The sequence below is a fragment of the Mustela nigripes genome, chromosome 12 (genome assembly GCF_022355385.1).
Source record: "Mustela nigripes isolate SB6536 chromosome 12, MUSNIG.SB6536, whole genome shotgun sequence".
Lineage (NCBI taxonomy): Eukaryota > Metazoa > Chordata > Mammalia > Carnivora > Mustelidae > Mustela > Mustela nigripes.
In genome coordinates this window covers 25,032,024-25,051,081 of record NC_081568.1, presented here as the reverse complement: position 1 = coordinate 25,051,081, position 19,058 = coordinate 25,032,024, and the positions used below count along the sequence as shown (strand labels likewise).

Sequence of the window (19,058 nt, the reverse complement as noted above, 5' to 3'; positions counted from 1 at the left end):
AGAAAGCAGACAAGAACAGTTCTATATAAGTTTATCTCTGGGCACAGGAATTTCCCAATTGTCAACTTTCCAAAGACATGCTAGAACCTAAGACCTAGGATTCATGGGAAAATGGTTATCTGATGGGAGTTCCTCAAAGCATATCTCATGTGGGAAATTTGGTGATGCTTTTCTGGATAAAAACTAAGGTCTTAATCCTTCCATAACGACTGCTGCCCCGGTAACTAACAAGTGCAGTCATTCTTATCTCCAGTTGCTAGCATCTTACTCTGAGACTAGAATTGGGACATGACACACATTGATAGTTTGTACCCTTGACCTCTCCTTTGTCTTCCAATCTTTACCTCTGGTTCCTTTAGGTCCACTTTATGAGATATATTTTTCAAAGCCGTCTCTGTCTAAGGCAGGCCAACGCCACTCTGGTTTGCCCTATCCCGCTTATAATGATGCTACCTGGACTGAACCCCAAATTCCCAACTAGGTTTACCTCCCTCATCTGGGAAACTCTACCTTCAAGCCATCACTTGAACACCTACTGCATTCGTGAGGGCACACACATGTGCATCCACCCCAGCGTGCCTTGCCAACAGTAGACACCCCATATACACAGAAGCCATCAGCTAGCAAGGCAAAAGCATGTGTACAGTTTGGGACAGTTACATCCTTGTAACTCCAAATGGACTTCTTTGTACATGTTCTGCCTAAGCACCGTCATTTATCCTACTGAAGACGATAGCTAAGATTAAAAAACATGTTTTAAAGTATGAATTGTTCAGGTCACAAGGAGAAAAATTCACATTTATTTTTTCCCCCTCGGCATCTCCATGACACACGTATATAACTGCGTGTTGAATCCTGGTGGACCTGACACAGCACATGAACTGCGGTCACATTTAAAAGCAATTACTTTCTCAAGTCATTAGCCACGATCTTATGGGGGTTAAGATGTCAGGAATGTGGTGTTCTGTTGCATAGCATGATCTCAATAGGGAACCCCATATTACCAGTATCTCAAAAGTCAGGATAGGTAGCCATCACTTGAAACTCAAAACAGATTAGAAAGAAATCTGATCTCTTCTGATTCAGAGGAGCCTGCACCATCTCCAGCAAATTACCCACTTCCTGTGCCCAGAGGTGTGTTTAATTGGAACTGCTCATGCCTGATTTTCTTCCATGCTCTAGCATATTTTATAGGAACTGTAATTACCAGGGCTTTGAGCATGTGGAAGAGTCCTACGCCCGGAGGAAGGGAAGGGAGAGGATAAGGAGGCAGAGAAAAAGGGAGAGTTATCTAGTCACCTGTGAGCGGCACCTCCTTCCTTCACTTGAGTGACAACGATAGCGTGAGGTGAGCGCTTTGATCCTCGGCCTCCACTAACCTGAATTCCCAGCCCATCCGATTCTTTAAGCAGCTCCATCTTCCATATCCGGCCAACTTCCTCCTTGGAAGAAAGAGTGAGCACACTATGAAGTATATGGACAGACACATGGCATTGACCCAGGAGAGTGGAACTGTTAGGTCAAGCCAAATACCCATCATTTGTCAACAGGTGTTGCAGATGACCGCAGAAGAAAAAGCTCTGTGTGCTGGATCGGAGTCTCTAGCTGCCAGTCCTGTCTAACAGAATGTTCTATGATGACAGAAATGTTCTATATTTGCACAATCCAACAGGGAGTCACTAGCCACATATGGCTATAGTGTGCTTGAAATGTGGGTAGTAGCAACTGAGATGCTAAATGTTTTACTTCATTTGGTTTTAATTATATTAAATGGCTACCTGTGGCAAGTGGCTATAATATTGGATGGCAAAAGTGATTATCCAATTTCCTGACCAGGATGCTGTTAAATAAAGCTTCTTCTGCCTGAAACACGGACACCACTGTGTGTGTAAACACTGGCTGTGTCTGGGTTCCATTTATTTATACACAGCTACTAATTAATAAAGGAAGATGAAAGAAGATGAAAGGAAGGTCTTGGGGCTGGGAGATGTCAACTAATTTGAGCCCAGCTCTGCCACTTAGTACTGATGAAAGTCTTTATGCCTAAAACCCTTTCCTTGACTCTAAAGTGGGGATAATTATGAATAGTTTCAGGTTTGTCATTAGGAGTAAATGAGATATTTATGGAAGCAGCAATGCTTCTGGCACCTAGTAGAGACATAATAAATGTTGACTGGTAACGTTATATATTATCTGTATATGCACATACATATGGTAAAACCATCATACTGTAATACATCCAATGGTACTGTAATAGTGTTGCATTGTGACAAATGGTAGCTACAGTTGCGGTGAGTGTAGCATAATGTGGAGTTGCCCAATCGCTATGTTGTACACCTGAAACTGATGTAACATTGTGTGTCCACTATATATCATTTAAAAAAAAAAAACCAACCCATCATGTTGAATTGAATCTCAAACCTCCGTAGAACATAAAAATGAGATCTTTGGTGGGAGAAATCAAAACAGGAAATTAATTGATGAGCTTGTTATTGGCTTCTATAGACATTGGTCTGTACATGCTTTAAATACATTAAAACATGCTTCAACCCTTATAAAAATCTATTCTTTAAAAAAACTCATCGTGTCTCTAAGTCCTCTGGACTGCTGGTAGTTTTTCTGCTTTGGTTAAATTCTTCACTTGACTCCCCATTTTACCCTGAGGATGCAGACATGAGCTGATGTAAAATGTTTGAGTTCCTTCAGATACTTGCTTTTTCAGAGAAATGAAAGCAAAACCTTCCAAGGTGATTTACTTTGGTGGTGGTGGGGGGGGGGGTCTTACGTTAGGCTAACTCCTGTAAGTTCTTTTTCTCTCTAGATCTATGGGTATTGGTCACAATGCATTCCTCAACATATAAAACAAAAACCATATCCTCTCCTCATCCATCACGAAGGTCCGATGGAACCATTAAGGTCCAATATGGACAAAGCCATCCTCCTCCTAGAAAGAGGCAACCTTCCCATTTAAGCTGCATACAAAACAGGAAGAATGTGAGGTATTCAGAAAATCTGAAATATACACCGTCAGAGACTAAAATGAAACTTTATGCAATAGTAAAAAAACCAGATGTTAAACAGTCACGGATGTGCAGCAATAGGAATGAATGTCTGGGGAAATTATTAACAGACAGAGACCTGCTGGATCCTCCGCTTTCTCCAGCACAGCCGTGCTCTGTGGGGGTCCACGGCTCTGGGAACGTGCAGTGGTGCCAACGGTCTCCCTCATCTGCTGACCACAGACAAACGATGCCTGTCTGGCCAAATGTAACTTCAGAAGTCACTGGCTTACCACAGTCGTTCATGAACTTGTCAACAATCCCTATATCATCCAGTCACCTCACTTTGGACTCCATGGTTTTTGGTTTGTTGCCTCTGACCTCTGGAACACCTTTTTCTCTTCTCCATTCAGAAATAACGTCCCTGGCCTTCAAAGCCTCTCACAGCTCCACTCTTTCCAAAAAGCCATCCTTGAGAGTCAGTGCTACTGATGAAATGGCAGATTTCAACACTTCTAGTGTATGAGGCGCTGTGGCCGAGTAGACAGCCCAAAGGGAACAAATTCCGGGATGTGCTGACTAGCTGTCGTCCTGGCTTACGGGGCGTCCCACTCTAGCACAGGGGTCAGACCTATGGCTGCCTCCCTGGGCCTAACAAAGTAGCTGAGAAACTAGGGCATAAAGGTGGCTTCAGTTGTTCTTTCCATGGAAGATATACCAGGGTATATCTTCTACTAGGGTCTTGAAGATATGGGACAGTGTTCCTTCCTTGCCCAGTACAGAAAAGCTGTGAAATCCTTTCCCCAAAGCAACAGGGAACATTATTGGAGTCCAGAAATGAGCAAATCCACTGGGCTTTTGCCCAAATTAGTAAAAACCTATCTATCCCATTACAAGCTGCACCACCATCTCCCCCATCTTGCCGTCTTTTCGTTAAACAGAACATGTCACGTATGGTTCACAGAGGGTATGACAATACTTGATACACAATCCTTTCTCATTTTTAAATGCTTTTAGAAATAGAACTTGTGGTAAGAAACATGCAAAACTATGATCATGGAGGAAGCGTAATGACTTAATGTATCCTTGTTATGAAAGAACTAAGGCAGTGTTCATTAGGAGCACTCACATGCCCTCTTCATACCCAAACACACACAAATGGCTGAATGTAAAATAAAACACATATCTAAAAAAAAAAATGGCTTCAGAGGGCAGGGATGACCAATCTGTAATACAGCCCCCAAGTACGCTAGTCAAGAAGCAGATCTTCGTTTTCACTTTTATCCAGTAGCATGAGTTTTTCCCTCCATAACTTAAAGTAGTAACTCTAAGCGGGGAGTTCAAAGAAGTCCATGCAAGTTTCCCTGCCCTGGAATTTCTTGATCATCTAAGGAGGAGTTCAGAGGTACACAAAGGAAGGCACAAACAGGAAGAAAGAGGCAGATGTTATCAGTCTCAATTGTCCAACTGTCGGCATTAAATCTAGCTGCCCACGGCTAAAAGCAGTGTTCAGTTACAAATAATATCGGCGTTTGAAGTTTATGAGGCTAAACCTGGCACTGGCAAAAAATCAAAAGGCCAACTTAAATATGATAATATGAAGTATATTTCCAACTGCCCCCTTCAAGCCCACTTGGGTATCTAATACACACTTCAGAATGATCAAAACAGGACTGCCCCCTTCTCACTCCTGGCTTTCCCACCTCCAAGGGAAAGGCACCATCATCTACTTAAGCTAAGGAGGATATGCAAACTAAAGCCCACAAGCGATCCTTGATTCCTCCTTCCATTTCCTATATGCAAATCATCAGCAAGACCTGTGGGTTCTACTTGTGAAACACACGCACATCCATCTACTTACTGCTCCCCGGCCACCACCACTGCCAAGACCATCAATATGTCTAGCTTAGGTTAGTACAGTAGCCTCCAATCTGATCTCCCTTTTTATTTTTTGCTCGCCTACAATCTCCTATTCTCCATTATACATCTAGGGTGAATTTTTTTTTTTTTTAAGATTTATTTATTTTAGAGGGAGAGAGAAAACATAAGCGGGGGCAGAGAGAGAGAGAGAGAGAAAACCTCAAGCAGTCTCCCCATTGAGCATGGAGCCTGATGTGGGGCTCGATCCCAGGACTCAGAGATCATGACCTGAGCTGAAATCAAGAGTTTGCTGCTCAACTGATTAAGCCACTCAGGCACCCCTCTACGGTGAACTTTTAAAATACATAGATCATGGAGCACCTGGGTGGCTCAGTGGGTTAAGCCACTGCCTTCGGCTCAGGTCATGATCTCAGGGTCCTGGGATAGAGTCCTGCATCGGGATCTGTGCTCAGCAGGGGGCCTGCTTCCTTCTCTCTCTCTCTGTCTGCCTGTCTACTTGTGATCTCTGTCTGTCAAATAAACAAATAAAATCTTAAAAAAAAAATAAAATACATACATCATGATGCACTCAGCTTAAACCTTCCAACAGCTCCTACCAGACTCAGACTGGGGTCTGAATCTTTGAGATGGCGCACCCAACCTCTCCATCTAGTCCCGTCCATGCTCCCAAACCACCTCCTTGTGCTCTCTCCATCACACACTGTGCTTCAGTCTCTGCTCCCGGGGACACTCCATCCCTCCTGCCTAGGACAGCTGCAAGGGCTGGCTCCTCCCTGGAAATATTCCGCCCCCAGATTTTGCAAGGCTTCCCTTTCCTGACACTCAGGCTTCAGCTCAAACATTGCCTCTTTAAGGAGGTCTTCACCAGTGCCAATTTCTGCTAACTCCCCACCAGGACACAGCCCAGGCACCTTTCACTTTACTGCTTGTCTCATTTATAGTACCTGTTGTCACCACATAATGTTTAGGTTCAGCTATTCAGCTATTTGCTTGTTAATTGCTTGTGGCCCCTTCTCTGTGATAAATGTGCCAGGATAGAACCTTGTCTCTCATTTATCAACGGGTTCTCCAGCAACTAGAACAGTGCCTAGCATATAACAATATTGCATAAATGCCACAGAATTAACAAATACAGGATGTTTATACATTAATCTTATGGTTTTTCAGAAGTTATTGAGAGTGACATTAAGAGGCTTGCCCAGATGGGAAACCTGCATGTTTGCCAATGTTTAGCGTGTGAACACCCAATCCAGTTGTAGAGACGACTGAGTTCTGAAACAGCTCCTGTCTAGACAGATGGCTCAAGCCTTTGCTTCCTTTTACACTGGCTTAAAGGGCAATGAGACTCTGTCAGCCTGTTGAGAATAAGCCAAACCACGCAAAACTGGTTGCCATGGACTTTTGTATTAATGCTGTCAAAGTGCTACCCTTTCCTATAAAACGCCAATTAGTGTGTGATGCTTACACAGGCATCTCTTCAGAGAGGCAAAAAAAGAGAAGGGATTTATTTACAAAACAGAGGTGATGCATTAAAGGGAGCTGTCTCGGCAGCATTTAAATGACCTCATCTTCTGCTGGAACCAAAAATAATATTTCACAATCGCATCTTTTCTCCAAATGTGAGAAGAAACATCATCCAACTAGAATTTTACTGCAGCAAATCGTCTGGCGCTAGTTGCAGACTTAGATTCTGAGGCTGTTTGCCTGTCCCTTCTTACTTAGAACGATCAGTCAGAAATGAAAAGATATGTGACCCAGGTCAGAGCTGTGGTTCTGGAGTCATCAGACCAAAATGTTCAGTTTATGGGTGAGGAGATGGAAGCTCAGAGGAAGAACGGGGCAGCCTGATGGCCACAAGTGGGGGAGGAAGAACTAGGAGTAGAACCTGGTGTCCCGTCTCTCACACCCGGAGCTTCCAGATGCCTTCATTAATAAACATCTACAGAGCACCTACAGGTGCAAGGCAATGAGCCAGGACACAAAGACAAAAAGGTCCTTGCCCTCCAAGTCTACTGGCGACACGACAAGCCACATGGTAATTGGAGTATGTGGGATGCGTGCATTGATGAAGACCGAGAAGGGGCACCGCAGGAGCCCAAAGAGGAGATATCTAGAGACGGGACAGATGGCAGAAGGTCACGGAAGCCTCCTAGAGGACTGTGTCATGGTGTTTTGTCCCCCAGAAATGGAAGAAGCTAAGCTGCACGGGGGAGGGGAGGAGAAACCAGATAGCAAGAGCAGCAAAGGTTCAGAGGAGACAGTGAGCACAGTCTTTTGGGAAAAATTGTGGCTAATTCAGCCCAAACAGGGCAGGAACAAAGCAGTGAGAGTTAAAGGTTAGGTAGGGATCAGACAGCGAAAGAACTCCTGAGCCTCACTGGTCTACGGAGTTCAGGTATTACCCTGAAGGTGAAGCGGACCCACCCAGAGGGCTTACGCGCGGCTGAGTGTGCGAGCGCGCACGCGCACGCCTGATGCGCTCTCTGGTTGCCGTGGGGACAGGGGATGAAGGCATGACACTGGATCGTGGGATGGGCAGCAGAATGCTATGACCACCCACGTGGGAAATGAAAGCAGCTTGGCCCAGACAGAGAGCTGCAGGAGTGGGGGAGAGGAGTGAGGTGTGCGGGGAGACCCCAAGGGGAGCCGGGGCGGACGGGACTTGGTGATCAGCCGGACAGGGGGGAAGGAAGAGGGCAGCATTCCTGTTGACTGTAGGATACCAGCTGTCCCAATTTGCTGGGATGAAGGCATTTCCCGGGATGTGGGCTTGGCAGCACAAAACCAGGGAAAGTTCTAGACACCAGGTGAGAGACTGCTAGTTGGAATCTCAGGTTTCTGGCTTGGGTAACTTGACACGTGGCGGGACCTGGAATACCAGAGCCGGTGTGGTGGTGTGGGAAAGTCATGCGTCGAGTTTTAGGCACGATGTGAGATACACAAGATGGAGATGTACTACAGGCTCCTGGTGGAAAGCTCGGGGTGGAGGGCGCAGGAGAGGGGTGAAGGAGCCCACGCGGACTGAGGAGAGACATTACCACATAGAAGGATAGAAGTTCATCCCGTGACCATGGAGGGGCTTACTAGATTAGGACCATCCGTATATTGTTTCTGCTTGGTGCAAACATCAGGGAGGACTCAGGAGATGTCCTGGGTGTGACTTGCTTTCTGAGTTTCCTTTTCCTGCAGATTCAGACCTGGGGCAGCCTTCCTGAGGTCTCTGCTGAGGGTCTAGGGAAGAGGTCTGATACTGTACAGGGTGAACTACAAGTGTTACGGGGAGCCCACAAATGGACCCACAGACACACACACCAGCTATGAATAAATTTGTCTGGCTGGCAAACAGCAGGGTTCTTTTTTTCACTGTGATGTGACTAAGTCACATTTATTTTTGACCATGCTGCATTATAGAAACACACATCTGTAGTAAACAGGCTTGCAAGAACCTTCCCCTTGGATGAGCAATGGTCTTCCCTAGACAGGGAGTAAGGAACTCTGACCTCAGTTCTAAAATTTCTTATCTATGTCCTAAGAGATTACATTTTAGACAATGGGCCTAACTTTTATAGTTTAAAACATTAATCTGGTTGCATATGTAGTATTATGTGTTAATATTTTATAGAAACATATGGCTTTTTAAAAAGAAGATATTTATTATAGGAAACATGTTTCCTATAATTCTGTTAAAGGGAAAGAGGATATGAAAACAAAGACTGAAGATTTATTTTCATGTTACAAATAACAGTCTATGAAAAAGAAGCATCTGACAAATAAAAATGGGCTGAATGATTATAAGCCTTTTCTGTAATTTATTAAGTCTTTGTAGATATATTAAATCATTAATAAAGCAGAAACAGAACAATGCTGACATGTTTAATCTCCCATTATTCAAATGGAATGGAATTTTTTTACCCCAAGGGTTTAAGAGGTAAATACCTAATTTTTGTTTTCCTGGAAATTCCATTTTAGTATGACCTTGGGCTCATCCCAGAGTAAAAATAAAAATCTCCTCAGCCCAAGAACCTACAGGACCTTCTGTGATGGTCTACTGGTTCCAATCTGGGTGATATCTGGATGTGGGGGAAGCTGTGAAGCCTTACTTCTTGCCAACTCAATCAATCCGGCATACATGCATCAAACGATGATGCTTCTGGGGTTGAAAAGGGTGCTAAAATATATTCATGCCTGCAAGGATGTGTGGTCCATGCTGACTTTCTGAGATGGGAAGTATAACCCAGGGTCAATACTCAGCCTACAGATTACAGACAGTTATGAAGAATGCAAATTCCAGAGGGCAGGTGTCTTCTTTCTGTTGGCACGTGGTTTTAGAAAAATGTCCCAAAGGCAAAAGACCTAGTTGTATTTTTTTTTTTAAATCACCATTTCATTTTTATCTTCTTGGACATTTGAACTTGAGTGCAAAAACCAGGCAAAGAAACTCTGATGTGTAGCCTTCAGATAGTCTAATCCAGAAATTCAATTTTATGTTACAGCCTTTAGTTAAGATGAGCAGAGAATAGTAGCCTCTTAAACGCTTTTTTTTTTCTCCCCTTTTAAAGTCATTTCTAAATTATTTCCAAATCCTGTTCTTTGGACTATATATGAGATTCAATCTCTTCTGGAACTTAAACCTTCAAAATTATTAAGAGAACCAACACTCCCTAACTTACTCACTCTAGGCTTTCTGTGTATTCATAATTTAATCATTTGGAGAAAAAGTCATTTTCAAGTAGATTATTACCAATAAGAAACACATTATAATCTTTTTGCCCTTAATTCTTTTTTGAGAGGGACCATAAAGTTTGTAGAAAATCATTGATAGAGACATTACTTTTTTCTTCTCCTTCATTTACACATTCCTCCTATAAATCATGCCTCCCCTGGGTAAGGCTTTATGAAGATCACTGAGAACCTCCGATGAAGGAACATGGTCCCCCGAGAGAGGGGTTATTTTAATTCCTCTACTCTCATTAAACAGATCAGCTGTGATTACAGAGATATGCATGAAACAACCTTACTAGAAATTCTATTCACTGCCAGGGCACCATTTCAGCAGTATGCAAAGCTGAACTTGATACTTCTTCTGTGCCCATTTTCTATCTTTCCAACTTTCTCTATCATCCCAAAAGGGTGTCTCATGGAGGGACTCAGAGAGGAAACCAATCAGAAACCACGTAGCAAGTAACTGCTTCATTAGGAACCCACAAGAATATGTGCCAAGAGGAATCTTGGAAGGAACATGCTTACGCTAGAGCTATTTCACTTCAAGGGAGAATGTTGGTTATAACGAAGGAGGTGGTTTGGGGCTAGAAGTGTACCCAGCACCATTCAGAGTATACCACATCTGCTTTGCCTTTAGAGAAGACTAACCCTGACCATCACAGCTGGATATCATAGTATCAGAGACTTCTGTGAAATTTCCAAACTTCGCTGGAATTCAGCAATTTAATAACATGAACCCATAAAAATGTCACTGGTTTTGAAGTGTTAAAAAGAAAAGCAGATGCTTCTCTGCATGGTGAACATCCTTCCTGTGTAGTGCTGAGGTTGAATGTTCGTGCTATCAGCTGCCACCAGGAATTCTGGGCCTTGCTGTGGCAATTCCACTGGGGACGGTAGTGATAAATAATGATGCAGTTCAAGTACTTTATCTGGGGCTCATATGACTCAAATTATACCACAGAAGGCTTGAATTTTCCACTTAGCATCACTCAACTAGCTCTTTATTTAAGTAGGACAAAATGACTTGAATTTTTTTTTTTTTGTTATTATTCTGTCCTCTGACCATTTATCATAATAAATGTTTTGGCTTCTAAATACAAGGCCATCTTAGATATATTTTCTGAGGCTTAAAAGCAACTTCAACAGTATTTCTGTTAAAATTCAGGCTCTATAATCAAAGCAAAGCTTACCCGTGCCAGGCAGTCACTCGATTGGAAGTCTGTCTTCCCAGATTTTGAGAAGCGGTGTTTGTCATTGCTTGTGGGTAGAGAAGCATCTGTCTTTGGAATGCTATGCTCCGTCCCTCTGTCTGCTTCTGAACTGTCTAGATGGGATCCGGCCAGCTCCTTGAGAGATTCTGGGCCATTTTCTAGCTCAAAAGCATGACCGTTTCCAAGTTCAGGGTCTGGGCCATTGTCCGACTCAGAGATGGGGTCATTGTCCAACTCACAGCCAGGACCGCTCTTGGGTTCTTCAGTGGTCTTCTGGGGAGAAGGCCTGGAAATGACTCCAAACTTTCTTGCTCGTTTCCCCTTTTTCACAGCTTGGTCACCCAGCTCCAAGGTCGGTGTCTCTCCTGGTTCAGAGCTGTTGCTACTGCTGCCATTGTAAGGAGAGTGGACTTTGTGCTTGAACCGGCGCAGCATGATCAGGTAGATGAAGCCGCCATTCCAGCACTGTTCAGCCAGGTAACTGTAACAAACACAGACGTGCCGGTTAACACCCCCAGAACAGCGTTCTTGACCATCGCATTGGGCTGATGCACTCAGCAGCCCACACGGGACCTGTGTGATTAATGTGATTAACCACCTGCCCAGGTAACTGAGGTACTGAGCTTCCTACAGAGGCTCAATATGCCATTATTTTAATCTACATAATTGCTGATGTGAAAAAGAACCCCTGAGCAAACCAAAACCCCCATGAACTAGACATTACTAAAGAAAACACCCTACAGTAGGTAGTCAGAAATGGACTTTTCTAGTCACAGAGCCAATCGTAACATGGGATTAAAAAAAGCAGTAATTCTCCATTTCCTCAACGATATCTTGTACTAGAATTACTCAAGCCTCGCATTCACATAGTTTATAAAAAATTTTTTAAAAAAGATTTTATTTATTTATTTGACAGACATAGATCACAAGTAGGCAAAGAGGCAGGCAGAGAGAGAGGAGGAAGCAGACTCCCCACCGAGCAAAGATGCCAATATGGGGCTCGATCCCAGGACCCTGAGATCATGACCTGAGCTGAAGGCAGAGACTTTAACCCACTGAGCCACCCAGGCACCCCTATAAAAAATTTTTTTAAGTGAACCTGCCCCATGTGGGGCTTGAACTCATAACCCCGATATCAAGAGTTGCAGGCCCTAAGGATTGAGCCAGCCTGGCATTCCTCCATTCACATGCTTTTGCCACAATTACTCTGCAAGTCCCCGGGGTAAAGAATAGCTGAAACAGACTGAGGAGAAATGTGAGGTTCTGCTCTTAGGATCAAAGTATCAGCTGCAGAAAAAGGACCTCTGCCTCACAGCACTGAAGCGAGAAGAGAGCAGAGCAGGAGGGTGCTGGCTGGGATCAAGGTGCAACCAACAAGTGGTGCAACGGTCCACTACATTGAACGTGTGTCAAGTTCACTTCCTGATAATTGTTCTAGTTCGGGTGGTTCCTGGTGCACAAGGAGTGTCATTTTCAGTTGGGGTATCGCATGAAGAGGAACCCCGACATAATGAGAAACATGCAGACATGGGATGACTGGGACCAAGAAGCCTGTTGGAAACTGTGTCAACCAGGAAAAGTGAGAGGGGAGAGGGATGCTTAGCTCAAAGCAGACAAGCCCGGCTTGGGTTGCGTGTCATGCACTTGAGGAGCAGCGAACGCTCAGAAGCAGGAAATCGCACAAATGAGATGAAGCGTGTGAAGCCTGACACACAAGAGCGGCTCCAGATCTCAAGGAATAACCATAGACAGAACACCCAACGAGACAAGTAATTGGTGGTGTTCAGGACCATTAAAGCTTTAGCAGAAAAACCCACACTTGCTCCAAGTCAGGAAACCAGGCTAGGCTAGACCCTCCACTCATGCTGCCCAAGCTAAGGACACGCAAACCCCAGATGAACCCAGGGAAATGCCTTCACCATGGAACGCTGCCACATTCTACACATCACCGGGTCACAAGTAAAGAATGTCAACAACCAAACCCTTAATGAGTTGGACCTGCTTCCAGTCTTCATGTGCCCACAAAGAAAATGCCAATGTCCTCAATAAGTGAAAAGTGGAGAATTTTTTCAACTATGCCAAGCTAGCTGCTCTCTCCCCAGGCCTGCAGCTCAGACCTGAGAGCCGGGGCGGTCCGTATGCAAGAAGGAGCCAGGTTATCAGCTGTGTTTGAAATGTACTAAATTCTGGGCCAAAGCCATGTTATCGCCCACACCTAATGGTCAGGTTAATGCAATGACAGTGCCAGTCTCACTGAAGAAGAATTTTTACCATGAAGTAGAGTAAACAGAGAGAGAGGTCCTCAAACCACCTCCAGAATCAATAAAAACTTTCTTTGATCCTGGGTTATAAACCATGGTAATGAACTTACACGTAAAAGCCAGGTAGATAAAGGTTACCACACAGACCTCAGGCTGTTCTGTGTAATACAGTGAGATGAACAGGTAAAAGCAGTCCACTGGAGTCTACTAAATGAAAATTAAACTTGGTTCTCAGCACAATTTTCCTACAGCATTCAGATTTCGTTTTGTTGAGTTGTGTACTTTTTTCCCACCCTGGAAAAATTTCCGTAAAGGTATAAAATCTTCTAAGAGTAGTTATTAGCCAGACTGTAAGGGTTTCTCTGAGCAAATCACTACTCTTAATGCAACACATATGCCAGAGGTTATGAAAAACAGTGTTGGGGTAGTAAAAACAGGGCCAGGGAGAGAGTCAGACACCCAAGTTCTCATTCTGGCTTTGGCCTAGCCATGTAAAACTATGGGGATTATACCAAATTTCCATCAACCTACTAATAGACAGACAAAATGTAGTTTATCCCTGTAACGGAATATTATTTAGTATACACTGTAACTTAAGTGATGCTAGGTTTAAAGACACCAGACCACAAAAGGCCGTATGTCTTTCCATTTATAGGACATGTCCAGAGTAGGCAAACCCAGAGAGACAGGAAGTAGATCAGTGGTTGCCAGGAGTTAGGGGGAAGGAAGAACTGGGACTGCTAACAGGTACAGGCTTTTTTTAGGGGTGATGGAAATGTTCTGGAATTAGATAGTGACGATGGTCACACAGCACTGTGAATATACTCACTGAATTGTACACCTTAAAATAGTGAATTTTATGTGATGTGAATCATGTCTCAATTAAAAAACAATAGCAGATATAATAATTCTGGCCAAGTTTTGAGTTACTTCTTTGAGTTGGTGCTCCTTAAGAACATTCTTTACAGAAGAAGATACTGAGGCTCAGAAATACTTAATTATGTGCCCAGGTTCACATAACTGCCAAGTGGTCGACCCAGGCCCTCCTGCTTTCCAAACCCCACGTGCACTGTGCAGTTGTGTTGTGTCAGTCACGCTAGTATTCTCGTCTGTAAGACGAGGGTGTTAAAACGGGTCATCTCCGAGTTGCTTTTACAGTTTAATAACTGTGAAATGCTAGTTTCTTGGGAAGACTTCTGGGGATTAAAGTAGCAGGCCATCCTGAAGGTACTGACCCAGTGCCAATGACAAAACAGAACCCTGGAAAAACAGAAGTATTCCTTTTACGTCCAAGTTGTCCTAGGTCTCCTGGACACTCACCATCAATCTGAAAAAAATCCCACCTGGATAGGCAATTCCTTTACAATTGCTTTAGGGATTCGATCTTTTGCATTAGAACTCCGAGCAGTTTGATGGGTTCTGAGCAGAGACCTTCTTTTTCAGGGCTGAAAAGGCAGGCCCATCGACTCAAAGCATAGGATCTTAGGTATTTCTACTCTTATGGAAGCTTCAAGAGCCTTGTGACCGAGATTATTTTATTCTTTCTGCAGAGCCCATGCTCAACAAAACTACAAAGCCAGAGGAGTTTATCTTTAGTTTGGCACCATCTCCCCATCGTCTCCAGACTTCCTAGCAATAAATAAGGCTCTGACACCTTCAGGGAACTCTATGACAGGGAACTCTGGAGACAGGGAACTCTATTTTATTCCTTCCTGGACACTGAGACTTCTAAGGTCATCCCAAAGACAAAGTGTAATGAATGAACTATGGATATCACAGCAAATTGGTGAGAAGACTTTTTAGGCAGAGGTAGTTTCTTACAATTCTTCCAATCACCTTATATGTAATGCTTCCCTCTCCATCTGTACCAAAATGACTTACCTAACTTTTCTAGCACCTTCTTAGCTAATTCATGCTTCCAAATCTCTGTTTCTATTCAAAAGAATTCCTACCCACCATTAGAATCTTTAAACTTCCAAGAAGTCTTTGAGAAAGAAGAAATGGAATACAATCCTGGTCCAGAAAATTAGGTCTTCTCTTCAACAACAACAGGTAAAACTAACCTGTTGTAGGCTTCTCTACCATGTAATTGTTATTATTATTATTTTTTTTTTTTGGTTTCTTCCCAAAATGTAAAACTGTTTACTGGCATGTAAGTTATTAATTCAACTCAATTAAAATTTATTTGATTTTGACCCTCCCAGGATGGTCTTAAGATAAATGAGGAAAGATGAGCATATCCAGAAATGGAGCTCCAAATTCCAGCCTAGAGCCCTCCCTTTGAAATGTCTTGAGTTTCCTCCTTAATTTGGTCTTTGCAAGCATGTTTTGTGACTAAATTCCCTTCTACCTCCCTTTCCCCTCAAATTGTGCTTTAACAAAAAGAAAAAAAACAAAAAAAGCAAAACCAAAACAAACAAAAAAACAACAACTTTTGAGCACCTCCTGTTTCTTGATGATCTATCTTAATTCTGGAGTCTGGGCTCTCTAGGTATGGGAGGCCTAGGAAGGGTCACAGGGAAGGCTGGGTGCTGGGAAAAGCTAGAAGGATAAAGCTGCCTGGAATCTGAAGAACCAGGACAGGCAAGCAGGAGATAAGAGAGAGGAAAAGACAGACAGGTATTGGAAGGCCAATGACGCACATTATATACCCATGCCCCAATTCTATCAAAAGAAGGCTTAGGGCAGCTGAGCAATTTTGATATTCTAGACTGTCTTGCCAATGTCCTCTGAAGAACCAATCTCCAGCTGCCTTTGAAAATCCTCTTGGGCATTTGGCCATCAACTACTGATGCCAGGAACATATGTGAACCCACAGAGGGGCGCTGCCAGGCAGAACCACTGGTGTATATGTGTGTGTAATTCAGAGTAAGTTGGATTGCCACCCCTGGGCATTGGCCTGTACTACAATGTCATGAAAACTCAGACAACATAACTCAGACAACATAAAAGAATTCAAGAACTCAGACTTTTCTGCAAAGCAGACATTCTTACTTCATCTGAGTTAAGTCCGGTCCCCAGTATAGACAAGAGGAGAGCAAACACCGGCCGCAAGACATTTCTAGATGAGTTCCTAGGATCAGTTATGAGTTTTACAGAATGGGACTAACTGCTGATAGGCACTCTAACACACAGGATGAACGGAGATCAGTTGTTCTTGCCCACGACTGCCTCTCGCAGAGTGCAAAGGGAGGCTAAAAAGCTGTTTGTGGTCCTTTGAAAACCTGCTAAGCCTAATTAACCCAGAGGGCTGTCTGAGGTTATAAATCTGTAGGTTCCCAGAGGAGAACGGGTTGAGAGGAAGTGTTAAATATATACAGATTAATTTCCCAGTGAAGTCTTGGCTGGGAAACAGGGGGAGGCGAGCTCGGACAGCTCCGTAAGAGGCGGTGGGAGGAGGAGAAACATTTCCTGGAGAATCAGATTCCCCAAGACCAGTCCGTCTCAGGTGCTGCCTCCCAGCTACTTGGAATTTGGGGCTTACTTCTCCCCGATTCCACAACCCTCCCTGGAATGAGCCAAACTTTCTTCTGGGGACTCTGTAGGCAGAACGTTTGGGCTGTTTATAGTGCTGAGAAGAGTGACTGCTATCCCTGTGTGTTCACATGGCCACTTTCTAATCAGCCCCGATTACGTGGCGGAAGATGGGGCTCAGGCACCAGTAAGGCGCCGAAAATAGACCAGAGTCTAGGCTTAGAGCATAAGGGACTGAACACCATATTCCAACTGCTGTATGAAGGAGGTGACTGCCCAGTTCTGCTCATTCTCACCTCCTCATCCAGCATAAACAGCTGAGGTCAGCAACTCTTTCCTCTTCTCCCTCATCTGGGGCCAAGAACAGAGAGTATGAACACATGAATCTGTCCTCTTTTTATGAAATCTGTGTTTAATTATTTTTTTAAATCATACAACTTAGATTTCCCAAATGCAAGTTTTGTTTCCCAAAACACAGGTCGGTAGTGAAAAATACGTATATTCTTAGGTATATAAGTATATAATAGGTATATAAATAAGTATTTATTCAAGAATTTTTTTGGACCTATGATACAGTATTAGACATTCGAACTCAACCCAAATTATCAGCTGCCAGAACTTGTTACCACCATAGAGCTTAGTGGTCAAATTTAAATCATACCCATCTATCCACTGGGACAGAGATCCACGTTGCCCTGAAGGGAACTGGGCCACAGATGCTGAGAATCTGGCTACTGCTATTTCTATGAATAATAAACGATCTTTCATCTTTGATCCCAGAATCTCATGCTTTCTGCCCGCATTCCTGAAACTGTGGCAGAACAACTTGGGTTAGCTTCCCAGTCAAGTAAAATCACGGTTCTTGCTTTGCAGCGGGATAATCCACACAGTAAGTCAGTTTATAACTGGTCCTGCTCCCCAACTTTGAATGTAGAGAAGGAACTTAATGATGTATCTTTTCTTGACATCAGTGAGTAAGAAATAAAAATAACTATGCATCTTAAACCAATACTGGGTCTTTCTTGAAGGCATATCAGACACAGGTGAAATATACTAAGAGGAGTAAGAGAAAAGGTAGGTGTTCTACCCTCTGATTCTACAAACGCTGATTAAATTCAGTGCATCACCTCAAAGGTAGAAGCACATTTGTGTCCAGTCGTGTTAAGTGGACTCCCTTCTGCCCTTTCCCTACTTGAATTCCATTTCCTGCAACCCTTTGCTGCAATATCCACTTCTGTGTGGAAGCAGAGCTGGTTCTCTTTCTCTTTCCTGCTAAGAGCTTCTGGATATAAAGGGATTGGGGTGGCAGAGACACGGCAGAAAAACACTGGATAAAAAGCAGCTAAATCATGGAAAAAGTTGTTCTGATTTCCCAGCAATAAGGTATCATTGATTTTCGTATTCATCTTAGAAACTCACATCTCAAACTAACGAGCATGATTGAAATAGCTCCTAGGCCAGGATGCACTACACATTTTCACCTCCAGTGTAGCTTTACAGCAAGGAAGCAGAGCTGTGGTCCTTTCCAACATATAGCAACAGGTTTACAAGAAGTTCCAGTTTTCCTCAAAAGTTTTCATGCAACTTATTTCTGCACAAATCAATGTTGTTTTTTTTTTAAAGCCACCATCTACTTTGTTGAAAACAGAAACTCAGAAGCTAAATTAAGTAGAAAATGCCTGATCAGTGATGAGAATGGACCTAATAAAACATACTACAGAGATACTGGCCCTTAAAAGAGATCTTCCAGGCTTCTCTTTGCAACTGATTGCATTTCTTTATTAAATTACTGTGAATGAATCAGGGCTTCTTATAACTATATGAGATCAGCTTGCAGCCTATACAGAATCAAATCAAAACTCTAGCCACATAGCTCGGCTAAGTCATCCTGATGACGGTCCCATTCCCCCCACTCCCAGAGGGTGGGGGGGGGGCAGAAGGAATGCTGGGAAAAGTCAGACTTTGCTGTGCATGAATGAGTCAGTTTCACCTCATGAGTGGAGAGATGAGCTCAGAAAGTGTGCATGGGAGCTCATCACTTTTCTCTTTTATGACATGAAGTTGCTGCTTGCTACTTGCTCTTTACAAATTCATTCATTCATTCAACAAATCGTTGCCGAATACCTATCACATGCCAAACGCCGGGAGGCACGCGGGGGTGCGGCGGTGAACAAAATGATGCCTGTCTTTGTGGCGCTTACTATCTGGTAGGGGAGACAGGCAATAAACAACGGATCTGTTAAAGCATCCTAGATCATATGTGAGAAGGTGAGACATGTTCTGGAAAACAGAGAACACAGGATAAAGAGGATGAAGCATGCCAGGAGCTGGAAGAGCCAGGTGGAAATTTTAAGGGCTGTGCCTGAGGTGGCCCCACTGGGAGGAACACACAGAGCAAAGTCTTGAAAAAGATGAAAGCGTTGGCCATGCCACTGCCTGGGGAAAGAGTGTTCCAGACTGAGGGAAGAGCCAGGGCAGGAGTGGTACACTGGAAGCCTGCCCGCTGTGTT

General features: G+C 43.6%; 1 protein-coding gene across 4 annotated transcripts in view; it reads right to left on the bottom strand.

Annotated features, from left to right (window-relative positions):
- Nucleotides 1-19,058, bottom strand: part of PDZD2 (PDZ domain containing 2) — a 348,893-nt gene that overhangs the window by 81,347 nt on the left and 248,488 nt on the right. For 3 of the 4 annotated variants that reach the window (XM_059416953.1, XM_059416952.1, XM_059416954.1), the window contains 2 exons: nt 10,793-11,294; nt 1,300-1,442 (listed from right to left, as the gene is read on the bottom strand). In XM_059416953.1, the coding sequence (XP_059272936.1) occupies nt 1,300-1,442; nt 10,793-11,294 (645 nt within the window). Of the gene's footprint in view, nt 1-1,299; nt 1,443-10,792; nt 11,295-19,058 lie in introns of those variants that run through there. The other variant, XM_059416955.1, reaches the window with a different exon arrangement.